This window comes from Polyodon spathula, chromosome 3 (genome assembly GCF_017654505.1).
Source record: "Polyodon spathula isolate WHYD16114869_AA chromosome 3, ASM1765450v1, whole genome shotgun sequence".
Classification (NCBI taxonomy): Eukaryota; Metazoa; Chordata; class Actinopteri; order Acipenseriformes; family Polyodontidae; genus Polyodon; species Polyodon spathula.
The window spans coordinates 31,618,946-31,640,698 of NC_054536.1; the positions used below are offsets into that span (position 1 = coordinate 31,618,946).

The 21,753-nt window shown below is 37.2% G+C and overlaps 2 protein-coding genes across 5 annotated transcripts; one reads left to right on the plus strand and one right to left on the minus strand.

Annotated features, from left to right (window-relative positions):
• Positions 1-5,712: 5,712 nt before the first annotated feature.
• Positions 5,713-7,106, plus strand: LOC121308289 (lysozyme C, milk isozyme-like). The gene is made up of 3 exons (XM_041240607.1): positions 5,713-5,857; positions 6,617-6,778; positions 6,916-7,106. The coding sequence occupies exons 1-3, from the start codon at positions 5,713-5,715 to the stop codon at positions 7,014-7,016; spliced, it is 408 nt and encodes a 135-aa protein (XP_041096541.1). The 3' UTR covers positions 7,017-7,106.
• Positions 7,107-8,122: 1,016 nt separating this feature from the next.
• Positions 8,123-20,489, minus strand: LOC121312986 (sialic acid-binding Ig-like lectin 15). Of its 4 annotated transcripts, XM_041245049.1 has the most exons (10): positions 20,403-20,489; positions 19,501-19,884; positions 16,154-16,376; positions 16,026-16,030; positions 15,309-15,339; positions 14,469-14,536; positions 12,784-12,852; positions 11,694-11,747; positions 11,168-11,203; positions 8,124-9,880 (listed from the first exon to the last, which is right to left on the minus strand). In XM_041245049.1, exons 1-10 carry the CDS (start codon positions 20,482-20,484, stop codon positions 9,837-9,839), a joined length of 996 nt encoding a protein of 331 aa, XP_041100983.1. In that variant the 5' UTR covers positions 20,485-20,489; the 3' UTR covers positions 8,124-9,836. The 4 variants fall into 4 exon arrangements, with proteins under 4 accessions (XP_041100982.1, XP_041100983.1, XP_041100984.1 ...); XM_041245050.1 differs by having other exon boundaries at positions 16,026-16,376; positions 19,501-19,683; XM_041245047.1 differs by having other exon boundaries at positions 8,130-9,880; positions 16,026-16,376.
• Between the last annotated feature and the right edge of the window lie 1,264 nt (positions 20,490-21,753).

A 21,753-nucleotide genomic window follows, 5' to 3' on the forward strand; every position in this document is an offset into this window, starting at 1 on the left:
ACAAAAAAAAAAAAAAAAAAAAAATGTGTTTTACATTTAATCATAATATAATGTGATTTCATTCTTTTTCTGTTCATTTAGAAACAAAAAAGTGTGGCTATGGTCATCTCAAATGCCTCTCGTTAATTGGAACAGCTGCTTATTCTGGATATTTTTACTTCTCCCGAAGCATCCTGATAATACGGCGCAGACTGTATAAGAAAAAAGGTTGTGTTTGTAATCGGACACGTTTCCTCCTATTTTATAGTAACCTTAGTTGTTATAGAGTATTCATCATTATTCTTATGTGCACAGTTTTGCATAACATGTACCTATGTTATTAGTTATCACAATTTTGTTTTCTATATTTAAAGTTAAACATGCAGTGAATACATCGCTTACCACTAGGGCTGTATAAGAAGGTTCGAAGGTTCGTTCGCTAGCCAGGAATTCGAAGAGTGTTTTAAACCTTCAAATATAAACAAGCACTTATAACACCATCAGTAAATTATGCAAATTAGTACCATAGAAGGTTCAAACCTTCCTTTGGTAATGTACCCTTCGTTGCAGCCCTACTTAACACATTACATATACATATCCATTTTGTAAGTATTTTATTTTAGTTTTTGATCAGTCTAGTTGCTATGCCCAGCACTTGCCACAATAATCAGACTTTGATTGGCCAACAGAATCAGGTGATAATATGTTTGTGAACAGAGAACCAATGTGCGATGTTTGAACATCATTAGATCCTCTGATATCTCAACACACCTGCTGTATCCTAGGATACAGTGTAGGGCTGCTTATTACAATGTTGGAGACAAAATAAAACAGCATTTGAATCAAAATATTGTGTGTTTCCTAGAAATAGTTCTGCGAAAATATTGAATAGTAGACACAAAATCAGTAAAAACCGAGGTCCGGTTAAAAAAAATCCTGTAATTTTTCTGTAAAATTTGGAATAAACTGGAAATGTGGAACACTCGATATGAGTTATACAATGAGTTACCCGATCCAAATAGTCTGTTCCATCTCCAACGATGCTCCTCTTCCTTCTTTTCTTTTCCTGTCCATCAGTAAATGGATTATGGGCTCTCAGATGATATTCGCAGAACAATTTATCTATAAGGTCCATGTGCATACTTGCACATGCTATGGTTTATCAATGACCATACTGTCAAATTAACCACAACTGGAATTTAAGTAAAGTGTAATATTTTGTATCAATGCCCGTGGGTCTTGTGTTGTTACCAATCCATTCTCTAGTCCTTCCTTCAGCTGGAGATAATCATCCTTTAAGTCCTGGATGGTGGGAGCGCAGTTGTCAAAACATTTATCCCATTTGGAATATAAGTCTCGTTGCTACTGGATCCTTGAGTCTGATTTTCCACATATGCTGTAGTCAGGAGAAGTCCTACGATCCATAGGAGTTCTGCCATATCTTCTTGTCACCTGTAAAAGATCAAGCGCAGTATCTGAGATTTAACTGTGTTAGTTTATCTCATTCCCCTGTTACAGGCTTTAAGCTGATTTATGTGTCACCATTTATCTTGATGTCCCCTTTTCCCCACCTTTCTTATTTTTATACACAGAGGAACTACAACTGTCTCCCATGGTCTACCAAAGGGTCCACTTTCTACATATACCTTCAACATGACCAGGTCACCTAATTGAAAAATGTTCCTGTGATGGTAAAAGTTATGATAAAACAATTGTAACATAAATCAATAAGTCATTTTTTTTTTTTTGTTTGTTGTGGGGTAGCTGTTTGTTTTCATTCCGTGAAGTTAGAATGTTAAGAGTTGTTAAGTCATGAGGAGGAATATGTTTAAAAACAATTGCATTTCCCAAAACAGTCACCAACTTTTCCCTGAAGAATTTTTTGAATATTATAGACATCAGTATTTTGGTTTAATATTAATATTTTTAAAATGCTGTTCAAACTGCGATTCAAGCGTATGTACAGTTATTAACATTAAAATGTTTCAAAAGGTTTATTTTTTTATATACACATATTGTTTGAGACTGTGCATATTACTGCAGTAAGAGACATGCAAATAAAGTCTAAAAGTAAACAAAAGGGAACAAATAACTTAAAAGCTCTTTATCTGGCACAAAAACAATATACCCATGTTTATTTTGTTCACAAGAGCTTATGGCACACCATGAGACTGGATTTTGAAACAATTCAGCAAAGACCTCAGCTGTGTATACCGTGCATACCAGCTGCTTTTAACAGCTCTTATAACTGTTGCCAAGGATGAGAGGACATTCAGTAAGCTTGGGGGCCCAGCTCGGGGTGGACCAACCTGGCTGCTACACGGTGGATTTACAGCAAGATTCCGAGACTTTGCATCATTCAGAGTGGGCATTCAACAAACAGGACTGTTATTAGGGGGGTGTTTTGCATTGCCTTTGCTAATGGTTATTGCCTCTGTCAATGGTTATTGCCTCTGCTATTAATCATTGCATCTGTAAAGTTCAGTTGTTGAGGCTGTTACTAGTTGCTTGGCTAGGAGTTTACCCATGTTGTTGCCCAGTATCTACCATTTTATTATGGTGATTGTGTTAGCCCTGTCATTATTATTGATTTGCAGTTTGCATCATTGTTGCTATATGTGTTGCCTCATTATCACTACTATTACTACAATTTACTTGTGTAATTTGGGGGCTAATAGTCCGGGCACGATTATGTAAGTTTCATCTCCATAGTTAATTGAGCACTTAACGTGGTGGGTGAGTGGCAAGACAGAGCCCTGTAGGGTTTGAAGGGCTATTTTAGGATAGGGATGTATTTATTGTGCTATTTATTAAATATGTTATTGTAGTTATTTGGAGTATCATGTTTTAGACAGTGTAATTTATCCCCACACTATCGGGTTACTGACCATGACAGTTGGACAGAGCATAGGCTTCCTGCCCCGGTTATTGTGGTATAGCAGGTCAAACAGTGTTAAGCTCTAATTATTGCAGGCTGCTGTTATCATATCATAAATCAAGCGATGAGATTTTTTTACTGTGTATAAAGATTTGTGTTTTATAAAAGAACTCTTGATTCTATGTGTGTGTGTGAGCTGGCACATTGCGGGTGAGAATTGGGTTACACTGAGATCCTTTGAAGAGTGGTCCCTGGTATGAGGACACCCAGGACCACTGGTCACACAAAGTAGTGAACCCCTTACATATGCATAGCTTGTTTTATAGTTAGATCTAGAAATGTCTGATGGGGATGAATTATTCTGGGTTTTGTGTAGGGTTGTTTTTTCCTCATCCTTTCCCTCTCTTGCTGCAGTCGAAGAATTGGAAACACTTCAATATTCTCTATTGTAGATTACAGCTCAGTAGCTCAGCGGTTGCATTTTAAATAAAATAAGACACCAGAGGGGTGCATCTTAATTATAGTGTATTTTGGTGTTTTGACCCTTTTGAAAATAAGGCGTTACTTGCAAAGTAGAACCAATTATGCATTTAAAATTGCAGAAGCTATAATGCGATAATGTATTTTAAGCTGTTGTATTAAGCTGTATTGTATTTTCAAAAAAGTGCAATCTAAAATTCTATTGCTCCACTGACTTAACAAACTTAACATACTTTTGAAAATGCAATATGGAGTTGCAACTGTGTTTTGTGACCTGTTTTTCCCTCTGCTCCTTTTGAAAATCAGGTTGACATTGTAGTAATTAATGATATGGTGCAGAATGAGACCATCAATAATGATGTGATATTTGTTCCATTTAATACTGATGTACAAGGATCTGGATCTCACTGGTGTTTATCAGTAATTAACCTTATCCAGAAACAAATCACAATTCTGGACTCTTTAAATCTTACTTCATCAAGCACAGATGTTGTCAACTTGAGGATACTTGTAACAGCTATGCATGTGGCTGCAGGAGTAAAAACAGATATGACTGAATGGGAGGTTGTGAATGCCTCTGACATTGCACAACAGAAAAACAGTCATTGCTGTCGTTTTTGTGATTCTTTATATACAGTCAATTATCTGTGACACAGAGCTAGTAGACTGGGATTTCAACAGTAAAACCAGTTGTTAAAGCAAAGTACCAAAAACCAACAGCTAAAATAAAAAATGAACAATTGAACCAAATGCTCAAGCATTGGAAAATGCAGCAATTTTTGATTACTACATACGTGCCACCAGTTGAAAATAGAGATTGAATCCAAAGTAGTCAAGAAACATCAAAATGGAGCGTGTGAATTAACGAGATGCAAAGGTAATTCATTACATGAATTACAAGTGATGTGTGTGGCATGCAGGAAGTGGTACCATTGTCGTGCATTACCACTGAAATTGGAAAAAATCCTGGAGAAATAATCTCTGTGTGTACTAACTGTGAAAAGTTCTTGCTGATGTTTTAACTTTTCCGGTTAATTTTTGAGGCGGCTAAAACTACTTAAATGCGTTTGATCTATTTTCTCATCATGTTAACTGAAATCTCTGAAAAGGCAATTGCAAATCTTAAGTCTATTCATCTGTCCTTGCACGCTATCTGTTAATAAAACAGCAATCAGCAGCAACCATTCCCCAGAAACGTCTGGAAACGAAAAAGCAATTGGTAATCGGCAATAGGCAACCAACTTTACGTCCTTGTAATGCATAATGGCACGGTTTTGTTAAGCCTTTTTTATATTCACAATAGTTTCACGAATATTTTATTGCAGGTCCTTGATTTAACAGAGGGTTCCCTTTCTTAGTTAAAAAATGTTTTATATTAAAACGAGAACAAAACATCCTGTTTCCAATCACCAGGCTAATAGTGAGTTGACTTAACTTTAGTGTTCTCAGAAAGGCAATCACTTAGTATAGAAGCATTAAAAAAAAAAAAAAAAAAAAAAAAAAAAAAAAAAAGTTTATTTCACTAAATGAAAGTGAACGCCCTATTTTGACATTAGTTGACATAAGAATGACATGTAAACTCAAGTAAACAGTTGCAGCAATCAATGTAAACCAGCTGTTTAATGGCAAATATGTAAATTAGCCTATTGCACCATTTCAAAACAAGAACTGCAATCTACTTTTGTACATTACAATTTGAACTTTTAAGTTATATATAAAAAAAAACCCATCAACTAAACTTTATAGAAAATACCACAAGCTAAACATTTATCAAATGAATTCCTGAAGTAGTTTGATATCTTCTCAGTATTTTATTGTTATTATTTAAAGTTTATTATTAAGAAAGTGGTTGTGTATTTAAATGGATCAAAACCAGGGGAGTAGCTATTTTCTTTAATACTGAGTGAGAAGCATTTCTGTATCAACTGAAAATGGACACAGCTAATAGCATAATTTACTAAATAAATTGCAGAAGAGGGATAATATTATATTTTTCAAAAACAATAATTGCCTGGATCTTCTTCAATTGGACTGTACAGATTAAGAGTAGGATGGAGAAGCAGAAAATTGTCAGTAAAACTAGAGAGAAATATTTGGGGATAGAGATAATGTCTATAGAGCAAAAAAACAAATTGCTGGATAGGGGTGGACAGGTGAACACGAAGCAATAATGTCATTAAACACAGACATAAGTTGACTTATTTAAATGTTTTGAAAAGAGGAACTGCATGAAGTAAAAGGAAACTTGGAGAGTTTGCAGTACTTTTTACTGGAACAATTTCACAGATGTTGCCGTCAGCTCTATATATGGTTGGAGTAAGTTTTGTTACGGATAGAAACTTGAGAGACCTTGAGCAAGGTGCTGAGTTTGGAAAATGCGGTCCTCCATTGTCCTTAAGGCTGTTTTTGTCAGCGTCCTCTGTGTGGCAGTGAATGGAAAGGTATTTAATTGGTGTGAACTGGCAAAGAAGCTGAAGATATCTGGGTTGGATGGATACCGAGGGTACAGTCTGCCAAACTCCGAGTTAACTGTTATATCTGTTATATCGTTTTGTCTGTCTCTATATCTACGTAATATATGTCTATTCACCCATCCTCTCTTTTTGTTAATTCCCTCCACCCCACTGTTAGACAGTACACCATAGAATGACACACTGCTGTAAGGATAGCAAACTCCAGTCTAGTCATTCAATTGCATGTTTAATAAGCAGCATGACATGTTTAGGGGTTTAATTGGTTCAGTTTAGTAATAAAGGGTGGACTTGAAGTACTATACCATGCAGTCTATTCATGATGTATTTTGGCCAATGGAAGATGGTAGAGAAGGAATTGGTAATGTTTGCATCTCTAGTCCAGCATTGGGTTGCACTAGCTTAAAAACATAAAGTTAAAATGCACTGTAAAGCTTCTACTAAGGTAACATGTAAAAGCAAAATTAATGACCATTATAGTTAAGCAAGCTGGTACAACCAACTCAGGTCTTTGGTGCAACCATATCCCTAAATATTTAATTTAACCACTAGCCTTGTCCTAAAGCTATTAATCATTGAATTATACCTGGAGTAAAACCGGAAGTGTTGTTTAAGGTGACTGTAGAGTCAATCATCTTCAACGACAACAATCATAGAACGAATAGATCTAGCTTAGGCCCCTCCTAAGAGCCTGTATGGATTATCAAGCCATGCTTTATAGGTGGTATTGCTGGACATATATCTGTGTAAAGAAATCCCAGCACTTCTTTACTCCTCTGAAGAATCCCATTTTCACTCTTCTCCTCCGGGATATGCATGTCGTTCTATGAGTCTCGTTTCAACACTCGGGTGGTGAACCGCAACATGGACAAGTCCAGAGATTATGGGATCTTCCAGATTAATAGCTGCTGGTGGTGCAATGATGGGAAGACACCACGCTCCAAAAATGCATGCAACGTACCCTGCAGCCGTGAGTGAAGGAGGGAAATGGGGGCAGTGGACACACATCACATTTCCTCAGGGTGTACCTACTTTATTGTAGGGGGTAGGGAGAGCCTAATAAAGTGGCTGCACCCTGTTTTTTCTTCCTTGCATTTCTGGTAAAAGTTCCTTTATCCCTCCTCGGCCTGCTGGATGATGACATTACCGATGATATCCAATGCGCAAAGCATGTGGTGAGGGACCCAAATGGAATGAAGGCATGGTAAGGGCTCTTAATGTGCAGTTTATTCAAGGTCCATCCTGCCACTCGCATTGAATGTTGTACAGTTGTGTCCAGCATCGAAATATTTAGCATACAACTGCACTTTTTTTCTTTTACAATTTTGGATCGCCAATTATTTTACCCCAGGTTTTCTCTCTTTTGGAATGACCAATTATTATTATTCAGCCTGGCTGCAACCCCATACTGACTAGTGAGAGATGAAAACGATCACTCTGCAAGCCCGCCGTGCAGCCACCTCAGAGCTACAGCATTGGAGGAGCACGCAGCTCTGGATCACTTACAGACAGGCCTACAGGCTCCTGGTCAGTCACAGGGGTCGCTGGTGTTCGGTGAGTCAAGGACTCCCCAGTCGACCTAAGCCCTTCCTGAACAGGCAGGGCTTGGCCAGTTGTGCACTGCCCCCTGGAAACTTCTATCCAGGGTCGGCAGTGGCATAGCCTGGATTCGAACTAGCGATCTCCAGGATGGAGAGTGAATCCTTCACTCCGGGTGGAGTGCCTTTACCAGATGCACCACTCCGGTGCCCCACAACTGCATTTATGAGGTGTCTGGCTCCATAAAATATTTTGAATAAATTCAAAGGTGATTCAGTGGAACGTAAAAAGGTTGGCCTGAGTTGAATGCATAAATTCAAAGGTGATTCAATGGTACGAAAATAAGGTTAGCCTGAGTTGAATGATATGGGCAGTATATGACCCACCCCAGTTCAGCTTAGTACTTGTTGGAGGGTAATGCACAGTATACCAGCATTGATTGGAGAAACAAGGTTGTGCTTTCATAGGTCATTCAATATCACCTACTAGGATGGGGTTGAGATGGAGTCATTGTTAATACACTCTATTACTGTGGAAGCATCAATAAACAACTTGTTAAAGAGCTTAGTCTGTAATGATGGGGTGGCTGGTTTACCACTGTAATTTTGCACAGTAATTTTGCAGTTTTCCCCACGCTTTTGCCATGGATATACTATGTATTTATTATAGTTTCATATGTTTTAAAATTTTTTAGGCTTTACAACGCTTACACGTGTTTCACTATGCTTTATTACAGTTTGCTATACTTTTACAATGGGAAACTTTGGTGTTAGAATCCATGTCATAAGGCAGCATAGACAACGTATAGACACAGATTACTAAAAACATAGCCTAGTTCAAAATGTTAGATCCTAAACGCAGCATCCTACTGTCATTTAAGATTTCCATTCTATATCACTTGCTGTTGGGGTTCTGGATCAGGCTGACCGCATTTAATCAAGTCCACTGCAAGGTTTTATTAGACAGCTAGTCTGACTATTGTCTTCCCTGTGGTACTATACGGTGGTGTTGTAATTTTAACAGCTACTTTACATTTTAGAGATATTCAGAGTTGGTAAATGGTTGTGTATTATACTTTATTGACCAATCCAGGTCCCCTACACCTTGTCAATGCCCTTCCCTTCCATGCCAGGCTACTGAAACAAGCCCCTATAACCTGGCTGTAGAGATTGGTGAATGATATGTAAATAAGAGATAGTAATAATGGGGGTTAGTTCGGTATCCTGATATACAACCCTCTTAACCTGAACTGTGAAACAGTCAAGCAATCTTAATCACAGCACTATCTACTGCTCTGAATAGCACGTCATATACCAGTTCATCGTGCTCTTCATTCTTTACACAAACGGTCATCCTATAATGAAGTGATGTAAAAATGTCTGGGAGAAACAAAGATGCTTTAAGGTTTCTCAAAGTCTCCTGGCTGTGATGACGGAAACAGAAAATGACGTACAAAGTAAAGAACAACAAGAATACATGACTTTATGTCATTTTATACAATTGTTCACCTTTTCTGCTTTTGAGTACTTCCTGAATAAATCTCAGAATTTGGTTGTGCACCTGGTCTATTGTGTACTTGGTCTATGAAGCAGGTAGAGCCAATAGCGGTTAAAAGGTTTATATACACAAAACTCCTAGACTATTGTTGAAAACAAAGGAACAACAACAGCCAGTTCCATGAACATTAAAATGTATTTATTTCATTATAAACAAACAACAGCATTGTACTTTTTATATAGTAGGTATGACCCAATGCTACCCAAAAGGTAAATATTGGTCATTAAATTGTCCTTACACAATTGAAGAAATGAATCCAGTTTGCTACAGATGCCCCAAGTGAGAAAGCTGCAGTACCAATTCCCCCCTGAGTCTTGAATATAAAGAGTGCTTTTGAAAGCCAGGCCAGAACTCCAAATGCAGTGAGAGAAGAAGTCTCCAGTTTTATTTGGTGGAGAGAGTATTCCTCTGCAGTCCACAAGAGATGGGGTGGTACTGAGTGGGAGAAACTTGGGTATAAAAGATGACAGTTGTCTTAACTATTGTATTCTTTTTGTTGTTTGACTTCAGTTTGTATAATTTTCTGTTTCGCTGATTACATGGTGACTTTAACACCCTGAAGTAGTACCACTGCAGGCTCAACACAACACCGAGAGTTTAACTGTTAACCAGTCCTTATAACACTCTGCCCCTAGGATGTAAGAAATTAATTGTTGCATTCCCCAACTGAGGCTACAGGGGCGCTTTAAACTCCTGAGTTATGGAGTAATAGAAAACTGTATACAAAGTGAATCTAAACAACAAGATAAATTGGTTAAGATAACTGATATTTTACATCCGTTGCTCATTAAGTAATTTTCTTATGTCTGAGAAATATCCCTTAAATGATGCAAGGAAGGCAACCAGATATGACCAGGTGTTGGTGTTGCCATTTCCTCCAGAAGTTTGTCTTGTAGTCCTGGTCATTGCATGGTTTGCATTGCAGCTTTGCTTTATTTCTGAGGGATTCTGGTTGCAATGTCGGTATACAGGACACCTGGAACCAGCACAAGATTAATCGATTATTAAAACCAGAAAATCCTTACTCATTTCAAGCAGGCAAATTAAGGTTGTGTTTTTTACTTCTTGTGTGCAGTTTGCATGGACATTCTCAATTAGAAAAAACAGAATTTGCTTCTTTAGTAGCTTCAAATATCGTTAATTGCTTTTTTTCACATTCCCCTTACTATTCCCATATTGAGTTATCCACCTTTACTTCGCTTTGAGCTGTGCTTTGATCTTGTCTGGAGAATCCTGAGTCCTGATACTGAAAAGACTTCCTCGTTACATTTTTAAACTCACTAGCCCAACTTACTCTACATGTATATTGACAGTGGGAGTAGGTTTCCAGAATCACATTTATTTATTGTCCCTTATAGTTTACACTCTGGCTGCTCAATCTATCTGCAGGCCCACCTTTATTACTCATTCCTTTATTACCTACTGTCCACATTGGCCTATAGACTTTGCACAATGCTTTGACCTATTAGGGACCAGGGGTGAGTCATTATAGTAACCTCTTGTGAAAGTAAAAGGGGAGTTGACTCCATCCTTTGCAGCTCAGTGTGTCAGAGGAAGATACTCTCAGAATTGCAGTGGCAACGTGTGGTTGTTGTGTATTATGCATAATAAAAAAGTACAAAATAATCATTTAAGATTATTATGATTTCAAGTACATGAAAGTAGATGGCTGAAGTGTAATGCTCGCTCCAGGGATCAGCCTATTTTGCCTCCCTGGCGCATCAGAATGCACAACGGCTACAATGCTTGCTCCCAGAATCAACCACAGTGCGGCCTCAAGGGCAGCTTGTACAGTAGTTCTCTGGGATCTTCAAGTGGGCACCTTCCATCCTTGGTCTTTCATTGACTAGCCCACAACACCTTAAGAGGACTCGACACTGATTCTGGCATCCCAGCATCACCCCCCTCCACCCCCCACTCAGCTATGCCCAGTTTACTTACCTTTCCTTACATTACTTTTTTATTTTTTCTACTGTGCTTGAGGTTCCCAACCAGAAACTTTTTGTCTTAACCAAAGCCACTTGCTGCTTCTCTCTGCTGCTACAGATAAGTTCTTTACTATGCGTCGCAACTCTTGACAACTGAATCCGATGTCTCTGAGAAACCGGGTTGTGGAGTGTGCCACAAATCCTCGACAACCCACCTCCACTGGGTAAACCATGTGCATATAAATCCCTGAGAGGCATGGTAAAGCAGACTGGCAAGAAAATAAATATTCCGGAAGCAGTTTGAGCAATTAATCTGTATATAGCTGTGTACTTGCCTTGCTCTTCAGCGTGCACTGTACGACTCCTGGGACCTTGAACACAGACAAATAAATCAATTCTTTTAAAATGGTTTCAGTTAAGTACACTTTTTATTGAGTGATGCTTCAAACTCACCTGGCACTTTCTGAGCCCGTAGAATCCTAGTTTCTAGCTCCTTTAGAACACGTCTTGATTCAAAATGACATAATGCAATGCCCTTCCAACAGTGCTGGCCCCACCAGCTTCATATTATTATTGTAGACAAGGTCAGCAGATTGTAAATATCTTATAAATGTGTGTAGAAGCTAGTATAACCAGATTGTGATCCAAATACATGAAAACGAGCATGCAACAAATTATCCACACTGTGATCTAGATATTAATTCATCATATACATTCTTAATTTTCAATACATTACAGTTTAAGTTGGTTAAAATAAAAATAAACCAGATCAAAACTGCAGAACCAACAATTTGAGATGTTTTTGTAATTGGTAAGAAAAAAGAAAAGGGCATGTCTTGTATCTGTTTTGGCAATCATTACCTGGCTCTTCTCTGGTAAATTTAATTTCAGTGTACATGCAGTGACTTGGGCTTTCTGTAGGGAAGTGAAAATTGCAGTGTGGTTAGGTTTTTGTTCAACAAATGTTTCCTATTTATCAATATCAGTTATACACATCAGTTATCTACACAGGGTAGAGTTAAGTTACATTAACGGAAATTGCACAACAAAATGAAGCAACACTATGTTCACGGGGCGGAGCTATGACCCCTGATAGTGTTTATTGACAGAGTTAGTAAACATATACACATATACAGTTAAATATTTAGTAAAATGTTAAATCTAGTTAAGAGACTTAAGATTTAGTTAAATATTTAACTAAATGTTAAATCTTGTAACTACATTTATAAATTATATCTGAATGTACACATTTTTAAAAAATATTTATTTTCACAACATTTATAAATTTGGGGAAAAATACAAGATTTAAGTTAAATCTGGAAAAAAAAAGACATGTTAAAATATTAATTTTTTTTTTACACATGGCACCCCATACACATGCACCTGGATCAAGCCCTTTGTAAATCTGTTCTGATAGATTTAATTGTCTGTTGCTGCTGATAAGGATCATGTGCATAAGTGTAGTGTGAAGAAGTGTGACTGCGTTAATATAAGCAGGCTAAACTGCTTACAGCCCGTATGTAGCTGTACATTTCATGGGATTGTGTTCACAATAGAGAGTGCAGCTTCCCAGCTGTTTGCTGTTAATGTGAGACAACCAGGGGAGGAGGGAGAAACCTTCAGCAATACATGTGGTGTACATCAGGACAGCTTGTACATAGTTCTGTATTTCAGCAATAAATAACAGCGTAAGAATATTTACGAATGAGAGAGGCCATTTGGCTCATCAAACCTCAGTTTCTAGTGGTTGCTTGATCTCAAAACTTTATCAAGTTGGGTCTTAAAATATTTTAAAATACAGTAAAAAAAAAACAAAAAACATAAATAATAAATAGAATTAAAAGTGGGAAGAATGATGCTGAAAACAAAATAATAATTATCTGATAATGGAATGTTTTTGTGTACATGCTGAATACATATTTACACATATACTGTAGCCATAGTAACACACCTGACTTAGTTTGCATTTCAGTTTCCTGAATAACAATAGCATATACAGGGATGTCAGAGCCCTCTTGATCTGTAAGGGAAAGAAATACAGTACTTGCAATACAATATGATCGCTTGGATTTTGTCTTGAGCCCAATTACCTAAACGGTACATAGGGCCTATTAATGCCCGGATGTTGCTTTTGTACTTCAATGTCACAGCATAATGAATTATGATTTTGTATTTATTTGAACTGTATTTATTTAGTATTTGCTGTTTATGTATCCTTCCGCGTAAGCAATATTGTCATCCATCATAATAATGTTGTCTATGAGCTTCTCTATACAATTAGCATATAAAACAGCATTTTTCAATAGAACTGTAAAAACCGGTAAACTTTTATTTGAATAAACTGAAAACAAAGATATGAAAAAAAAGGACTGTGTAAGTGCTTCCAGAGATGGAGCACCATTACAACTTTTTACACTTATAACTTTAAAGCCTGTTTCAAAGCTTTTTTCAAAATGGCTGCTCTAGTGCACTGGAGTTTGAGATCTGTCTTCTAAACCTCTTTATATGCCACCCCCTTTTCTTAGCATATATTTTGTTGCCCCTCCCCTCACAAACACATATTAAAATGTTAACTTTATATTTTAATAGGTGTTTTTTTTGTGCAGATTTAATGTAAATTTTGTATTTTTTTTCTAGATTTAAGCACAAAAAGTACATTTACTTAAATTGCATAGACATTAGCAAACACATTATTAAAAGTTTTGAAATTTGTACTTTCAGATATAATTTATAAATGTTGAAAATGTGTATCACAAATTCCACATTTAAAATCGCCCGGGGAGGCCAGTTCTCCATCGCCCTGGGGATGCCTGCACATCACCGCTCGGGGATGCCTGCTTTTGCTGGAAATTCTGGGGCCAGAACCCAAGAGAAGGGAGCCACCAGCTACAGAGAAGGGGGGAGAGGTGAGGAGACCACTTCAAACCGCAGTAATTTCACTACAGGAGTACGTAGTGCCGCTGCCACTGCCGGAGTGTCCCGCACTGATGGCAGCATTACCGCTGCCAGCGCAACTGCACCGCTGAAAGACTTGCCTTTGCTGGAGGATCCAGCTGCAAGAATTGCTTGCCTGGAGGAGCCAACTTGTACGCTGCCAGCAATTCTGCTGACAGGATTGCCCCGGCTGGAGGAGCCAGCCTCACCATGGTCAGCACTTCCGTTGCCAGCGTAGCTGCTGTTAGCCTTGCCACTGCCAACATTGGCACTGACAGCATGGCCATCTGTGGGCTCTTTGGTACCTCTGTTCCTCATGTCCCCCTCACTGACTCTCTGCACCACACATTTTGCCCACCGCTGCTGTAAATTACTGCAGAAAAAGCTCTGGCTTTTCAGTTTCATACCACATCATGGATCGTTGTTGTTGTGTTACCTGTTTGACATTGTAGGCAATAATCCTTACACTATCAGTGCTCTAGAGCGGCCATTTTGAAAAAAAGCTTTGAAACAGACTTTAAAATTGTAGTGTAAAAGGTTTCGGGATGTTAACAATGAAAAGAAAAACGCTAGGTACGTTATTTAAACAGTTGTAGCAACACGTGGGGACGTGTAACGTTATATTTTTTGGAACTACACTGCTTACTCTTTAAGATTTGCTTTCTTTCTTGCAGTCAGTGGTATAAAGCACTCATACTGTACCTGATGTTGTGCCTAGGTTATGGCCACCTTGTGCACTCAATGAAGGAGACAGCCACTGTCCTTTCAAACTGTACAACAACACAAAGATCCCAAAGAGCATTCAGCATCAGACAGTGAAAAGACACTGCCTCTCTGATTTCAAGGGTACCACGAATTATCTGCGTGTGACAGACAGCTGCAGGTATCATGTATATGACAGTACACACAAAGTCCAGACAGTAGCCTTGTTCTACAACGTGCTTTATGTTTTGTACTTTAGTCCCTAGGAGGGGTTGTAGTTTTTTCCTCGCTACGCTCTTCTGGTTGCTTGTTACCCTTATGAAAAAGTAGATATACTTTTCACATACTTAAAGTATACTTTCCTTTCACTTCCTAAAAACTATTTTGGTCCTAAATTGGCCCACTTTAGTATGCTGTAAGTATACTCATATGCTTTACAAGTATATTTTAAGTCTACAAAAATAGTAGCTTAAAGTTAGTATACTTAAAGCGTAGGGTTGAATATACTTAAGTACAAAATAATACTACTTCAAGTAAACTAAAAGCAAGCATCACATATTCTACCAGTATACCTAAAGTGTTTTTGAAACATACTTTAAGTACAGACTTAAGTTTTATAAAAAGTACATAAAAAGTATGAAAAAGTAGTATGTTGAAGTATACTATAAATGTACTTAAAATATACTAAGATACTAATATTCTACCTTAGATATACTTGTATTATACTTGGGTACTGCAGGGCCACATGGTTTGCTTTCGATTAGTGAGTCATTAGTAATAACATAATCAAACAACAGCAGTACCAAAAACCACAAAGCACTTATACACTCATGCACATACCACAAGAGAGGTCCACATGATTCCAGGGTGCCTGTTTTTAGAGAAGGAGACATTTGATCATTGATTGCATACAATAATGACACTTTTTTTACAAATTGCTTATCACAATGTACAATATGTCATACCCAATATTAATTGACTTTAACAGATATATTATAATGTGGATTATTACTAATTAATGTACAACCAGGTAAAACTTTAGAAATGCATCACTCATATTATCTACATGACCTTTACACATCTGGTTATTACAACCTTCCAGTGTAACTGGCATCACATGGCCTACTATGAAATCACATTACTTCATCCATATATTAAAACTCTCAATCATAAGATGTTCAGTAAAACAAAAACAAAACAAAAAATAAATGGTGGTATTAAATTAGCTGACCATTTCCCTTCATAGAAAATAAACATTTGGTGCTTTCTCACAGCTCCTTTCTGAAGCATTAACTAGAATAAGCAGCCTAGCTTTAACATTGGTTTCATGGCCAAAACACCATAAAGTTTAAAGATGTTTTTCTTTAAGTCAGCTTGTCAAACAAGCACTTGAACACACAAATCATGTGTTATTTTCCATAAAATTAAAAAAAAAATCAAACAAAAAAACAAGTTACACAGCTAAGTGCAATTGAAAGGAGAGATGAACTGTTTCCAAGCATCAAATTCATATTTTTTAGGACTAGTCAATGCAAAGTGTAACAATCAATATCCTACCTTTCCTTTTCAACCAGAATAGCATGCCCAGCAGCATACCCAAAAGGAGAAAAAATGTGATGCATGTTACTATAATAGATTTACTAAAAGTTTTTTTTTTATTGTACACTTCCTCTGCATTGCCATACTTATTTGTGGCCACACAGGTGTAGCTGTCTGCTCCCTGAATGTAAAGTATTCCTGTTGTCTGGTACAGGGCTGTGTTTCTTTTGACATGGGTGCTATTGGTGACCTTGCCCCCGGGAGTGATCCAGGTGATGGAGGGTAAGGGGTTTCCCTCTGCAGTGCACAGCATCCTATATCCTGACGGGGGATCAGGGTCCAGAGACAGCTGTAGGATTTGGGCTGGGGCTGGAAGAAAGCAATTGCAAAGCTACATTTTCAGACAGGATTAAAGTAATTGTTATGGCATAAACTACCAAGAAACGACTCTTTTTGGTCTGCCTGTTGCATAGGTTACTTGTTTGTCCTGTATGAAATACTCTGGAAACATTTACACTTTGAATAGGAACGACTGTATAGAGAATAATGGGCCTGATTTTCCACTGTGTGGTACTGATTAAAACACACCTTAAATTCAGTGAAGTAAAAAAAAGTTACCAAAAATTAATGCGATGAAAAAGACTATTTATAATGCATTTCAAGTTAAAAATCTTTTCTTAAAAACAAGCCTTTTATAAAAAAAAAAAAACAATTCTTTCACAAAGACACTTCAGAAGTGTTTATTACACAGGTCTGCATTTACACTTTCAAACAGATAAAAGGATAAAATTCCAATCACTGGCAAGAGAGAATTTTGCCTCTCCAATATCCCACTGACTGGAAAAATTAATAAAGCAATAAACATCTTTTGATGGGAAAACATGGGTCCATGTCAGGATGTAATTGCCTTTGTTTCGATCTAAGGGTAACTCTGCTCTTTGACCTGCTAAAACATTTTATTGAAACCAAAAGAAAAAGACTTTTGCAGCAATACAAAGGCTCGACCGGCAGAACACCTGGACCAAGGTGTAAACGATGGGCTTCACTTTGCATCGGACCACGGAGCAAGGATTAATGTGGGCATGGCAGAGCTAAAGTCCTGCATGTAAAAATGTACATATTGTGTGTTTTGTTGAAAATATTACCTACGATAGGAATGTATTCTTCACTAGAAAAATATTGTTTGCACTCAGAGACAGAGTTAATAAAGAACTGAAAACAAAGACAGAATTGGCCATGATTGTGAAAGAAAACAAACCGACCCAATGGGTTCGCCCCACTGTAATAGTAGAAAAGCCTGAGAAGTCATTGCAAATATTCCTTGGACCAACAAGAGCTAAAGAAAGCGATTAAAAGAGAACACTACCAACTCCCAAAGATGGAAGAAATCGGTAGTAAATTATCAGGAGCCAAGTGCTTTAATGCTTTAGATGCTTCCAGCGGATTCTGGCAAATACAGTTGGATAAACTGTGTTAAAAGTACGCAATGTTCAACAAGCATTACGGGAGATACCGTTTTCTGAGACTGCAGTTTGGAATCTCAGGTGCACCTGAAGTCTTTCAAAAGAAAATAGCAAAAATAATGGGAATTAATGGTGTCACAACGTATATTGATGATTTGCTAATCTGGGGCAATAACAAAGTAGAGCATGATTTGAGGCTGCGAAGAGTGTTAGAGCGAGATAGAGAGGCGGTCTTGAAATTCAAGAGAAAAAGGTGCCACATTGCGATGCAGCAGCTGAAGTATTTGGGAAACATCCTCACAAAAGACTGCATGAAACTTGATGACGCAAAGATAAAGGTGATTGTAGACATGCCAGAGCCAACAAACAAATCAGACCTGCAAAGATTTCTAGGTATGATGAATTTTCTTGTTAAATTTCTGCCACAAATGTCTTAAATGACAGCACCACTAACAACTACTACAAAATGACATTTCACCCTGTTCATGGCTCCAGCAAGGCAAGAGACCTCCTGGTGAATCTGCTCCTGGCTCTTGCTAGACTGGCCATCTACAAGACCAGGAAGCGTAAGATCGCTGGGGAGGGTCTTTTTGACTGCGGGGCCATGTTAATTTAGAGCATGCCCACCTGGAGCCTGCTGGCGACATGTCGGCCTTTGTCAACCAGTGGGCTCTGGGTGGCGTGCTCTGTACTACCCCCCCCCTTTTGTTTTGAATATTTAATTTACAGTCCTTTTAACCATTTTTTTTTATTTAATTAGTTAAGAGCCCATCCATTTAGCATCCTCAAATTGAGGATGCTAATTTGAATTCTTCTCTCCAGCTGTCATTTGAACTCAATGTTGGACAGTCCAATTATGGGCTTTTAAATAGAACTACAAAATTACATTAAATTGCACTGGACAAAAGAAAATGACAAAGCTGTAAAAGAGCTGAAGAATGTCTGACCAAAGCCACTGATACCACGAGGTGCCAAACAGACCTTGGCGATTGTTTGAAACAAAGGAATGCAGAAATAACTACAAGAGTAAAATGTAAAACTGCATAGCCTCTGACATGTAAATAGCAAAGCCTGCATAATTCAAAGCTGGAGATACAATGAAATAAAAAATCTGGTAATTGTAAGATTATAAGAATACTATAGAAATAAGTTCTGCAATATAAAATATATCTCCTACACAGAAAATAAATATACAGTATATTTCAAAAATATATTTTAAAACACAGATTGAATTATAAAAAAGGCTGCAAAAATATATTGAAATATAAAATTGCATAAACAGTATTTAAATAGATTTTAGACATACATTGACATATATTTTAAAATATACCCCCAACATATAGTATGAAATAGAAGGGAACATATTTCACAATATGCTTCCATAGACTTTGAAATGTATAAAGTGATATACATTTACTCATACTGTGAGGTAATGTCATTTATTAATTTATTTTCTGTTAAGACGATAATGACTTGTGAGTGATAATATAAAGAGTAAAACTTTTTCAGGAAAGGATAAATACAAATTAATAATATTAGTAAAATATAATGTCTGGTAAGGAATTAAATTTAGACCCGGGAAAACATTTTAAGAATTGTTAAAATGCACTAAAGAAAATGTGTATGTTACAGAAACACTGTGGGCACACCACAGCATGCAAAGAAAACTTAAAAAAAGAAAAAAAAAATGTATTGCAATATATTTTGAATGTTTTCTGAAATGTATGACAATATATTGCACTAGACATCATATATTTAGGAAAGACATGACAATATATTACCATGTATTTTAAATAAAAATGTTATTGCTTTAACATATACTGCAATATATTATTTTTCTTTATGGGTTGGCACCATAATACTGTAACTGATTAGACTTTGTGTAATTTTTTCATATATAAGTAAAGTAAAATCATTCTTTTTTTTTAAAGAAAGAGGGGTGTCAGGATATTGGGTACCAGGCTAGGGTTATGGAAAACAGAAGAATGTCACCTGTTTAAGATAGAGTAATATCAGATGTATTCTCTTACCTAGTACATTTAGTGCTCTCCCATTTTTGTCTTGAAACTTGTTATAGTCAAGTTCTACCCGGCAGTGATACAGGCCACTGTCAGAAAACTGCAGGTCTTTAATGAGCAATGAAAGGTTCCTCTGCTTTGGACTCCCAGCCAGTGAGAAGCGGTCTGAACTGGCAACCGAACATCCATCTGAGCCTGCATATGTATTGTTAAGAGTACTGCAGTTAAAAACAACTGGGCCATCTCTTGTATTATGTTTTTTCCAAATGACCACAATCCTCCCAGTGTATCCGAGTTGTTGAGGATGCGTCAAAATGCAAGGTATCACTACTGGCTTACTTCTGGCACCATTTACCGGAAGCTGGGTAGACATGGACCAAGGAACTACTGAATGATCTGTTACAATGACAATGGACAAGCGAATTTACAAAAAAGGGGTGATGGTTCCACCACTGTTTACATTGTGCATATTTTCTATGAAGTGGACGATCTCCATTACCATTCAACTCTCTGGAAATCAATTAACCCTGATACTTCTGTCCCAAGGGGCTAGATTTATCTATCACTATAATTTGCCAGTATATCTGTGCCCCCTTGAGGATATTAATTCTAAAGCGTCCACAAAATACCATAGTACATTTCCAAATAATACAGCATTAACAAAATAATACATTCTCCACAATAGCAATGAAATGGTAGAATACAGGAATGCACCACCAATATGAATTCTTTTAAACTATTACAAATGTAAACAATCTTTAAAAACTAGGAAACACTTATATATACTTTCAAATCTTTTTCAATACAAATTTAAATCATCAGTCATGCCAACTTTAGTTCATTTGTCAGAAACAGACAGATAAATAGATCGATATATAGGCCCTACAGCACAGGCAGAGTTGTAATGCACCTACCTGTGGTAACCAGTGGCAGTGAAAAAAACAGAAAGAGCAAAAGCCCCTTCATTCTTACATAACTTTTTATTCTAACATTCATGTGTGCTCAAGCCGCAGTTTAAAAGGACAATTCAACTTCCTTAAAACTTTTGTAAAGCGATGACAAAGTCACATTGGAGAAAGGAAGCAGTATTTTGAAACAACAACATCATCATTACATTTATACATAGCTGCATGTAACAAACTTAATAACTACTGCACATATATACAGAGGGTACTTATAATCTCTTAATATTTCTATAACAATGTGTTTGGTGACGTTTGGTGCAAAGTCAAGGTAAAATAGCTTTGGACACGTATTTCAAAGTTGATTCTTGCACAGGAGAAACCCCTCTACATCCCCCATATGTATTTAACCTGGACCAAAATGGATTTTGGTACAAAAACTGGGCAAACATGGCGCAGATAGCAAGTTGGCATGTTATCCCACTAATGCAAATTGAATAAGTAACTGGGGTATTTCAAGGGTAAAATCGCTTTGGGACAGTTATTGCAAAGTTGATTGTCACAGACGGGGAACTCCTCTATGTCACCCAAATGTTTTTATCCTGGCCCAAAGTGAATTTTGAGGCACTATGACTACTTAAAGTTACCAACTTTCAAAAGCCTAAATTTGGGAGTCATAGTTTGCAAAGACTGTAACTCAGTAAGACTTTCTGCACTCATCCAGTCTGCAGTAACGGGGTGTGAACTCAAAACATGCCACATAGTAAGAAAAAAAATCAAATAACCTTATGTACTTTTATTCAATATATAAGGCATTCTAAAAATAACGACAAACTTTCTTTCAATGAAAACCTGTCCTCACGTGGTTTAATAATATTTTATGTGCGGAGTGTCTAGAAGAGCCACTGCGAGGTGACTGGCAGGAAACAGTTTTTTTTTTTTTTTAAGTTGCAATAAGTGAAGTCGATCTGCGCTGTGTGCCAAAGTCAACTAATATTTAGTCTCTCTAGTTGTTATTCTGCATTTTATAATAAATATCTGAGCTCCCATATAAAATACAAATGTAAATAAAAAGATTCAATGTACATTTTACTATTGTATCATCATGCTGCCTCGTGGTAATTAGGCAACACTATCAATTTAACAAAGGTTTAACAGGTTCATTACTTTCAGTTAAGGATCAATTTTACAGACTTGTCCTGTCTCAAAGTTTCTCATGGAATATGGGGGCAGCTGGCTTTAGATTTTACCTGCGTCCATCAGGGTGATGCTTAATTACAGTTGTGCCTATGGCCAGACGTTCATGAAAAGCAGGACAATAATAAGATTTGACTACATTTTTGGGGACACAGGGACATGCTCC

Excerpts from the sequence above, each read along its gene's own strand:
- LOC121308289 (XM_041240607.1), top strand. The coding sequence starts at position 5,713 with ATGCGGTCCTCCATTGTCCTTAAGGCTGTTTTTGTCAGCGTCCTCTGT. Across the intron at positions 5,858-6,616 it reads AGGGTACAGTCTGCCAAACT|GGATATGCATGTCGTTCTAT; the intron begins CCGAGTTAACTG and ends TCTTCTCCTCCG. Across the intron at positions 6,779-6,915 it reads ATGCAACGTACCCTGCAGCC|TTCCTTTATCCCTCCTCGGC; the intron begins GTGAGTGAAGGA and ends TTCTGGTAAAAG.
- LOC121312986 (XM_041245047.1), bottom strand. The coding sequence starts at position 20,484 with ATGAATGTTAGAATAAAAAGTTATGTAAGAATGAAGGGGCTTTTGCTC. Across the intron at positions 19,885-20,402 it reads ACTGCCACTGGTTACCACAG|ATCATTCAGTAGTTCCTTGG; the intron begins GTAGGTGCATTA and ends TCATTGTAACAG. Across the intron at positions 14,537-15,308 it reads TCATGTGGACCTCTCTTGTG|TTTGAAAGGACAGTGGCTGT; the intron begins GTATGTGCATGA and ends GTTGTTGTACAG.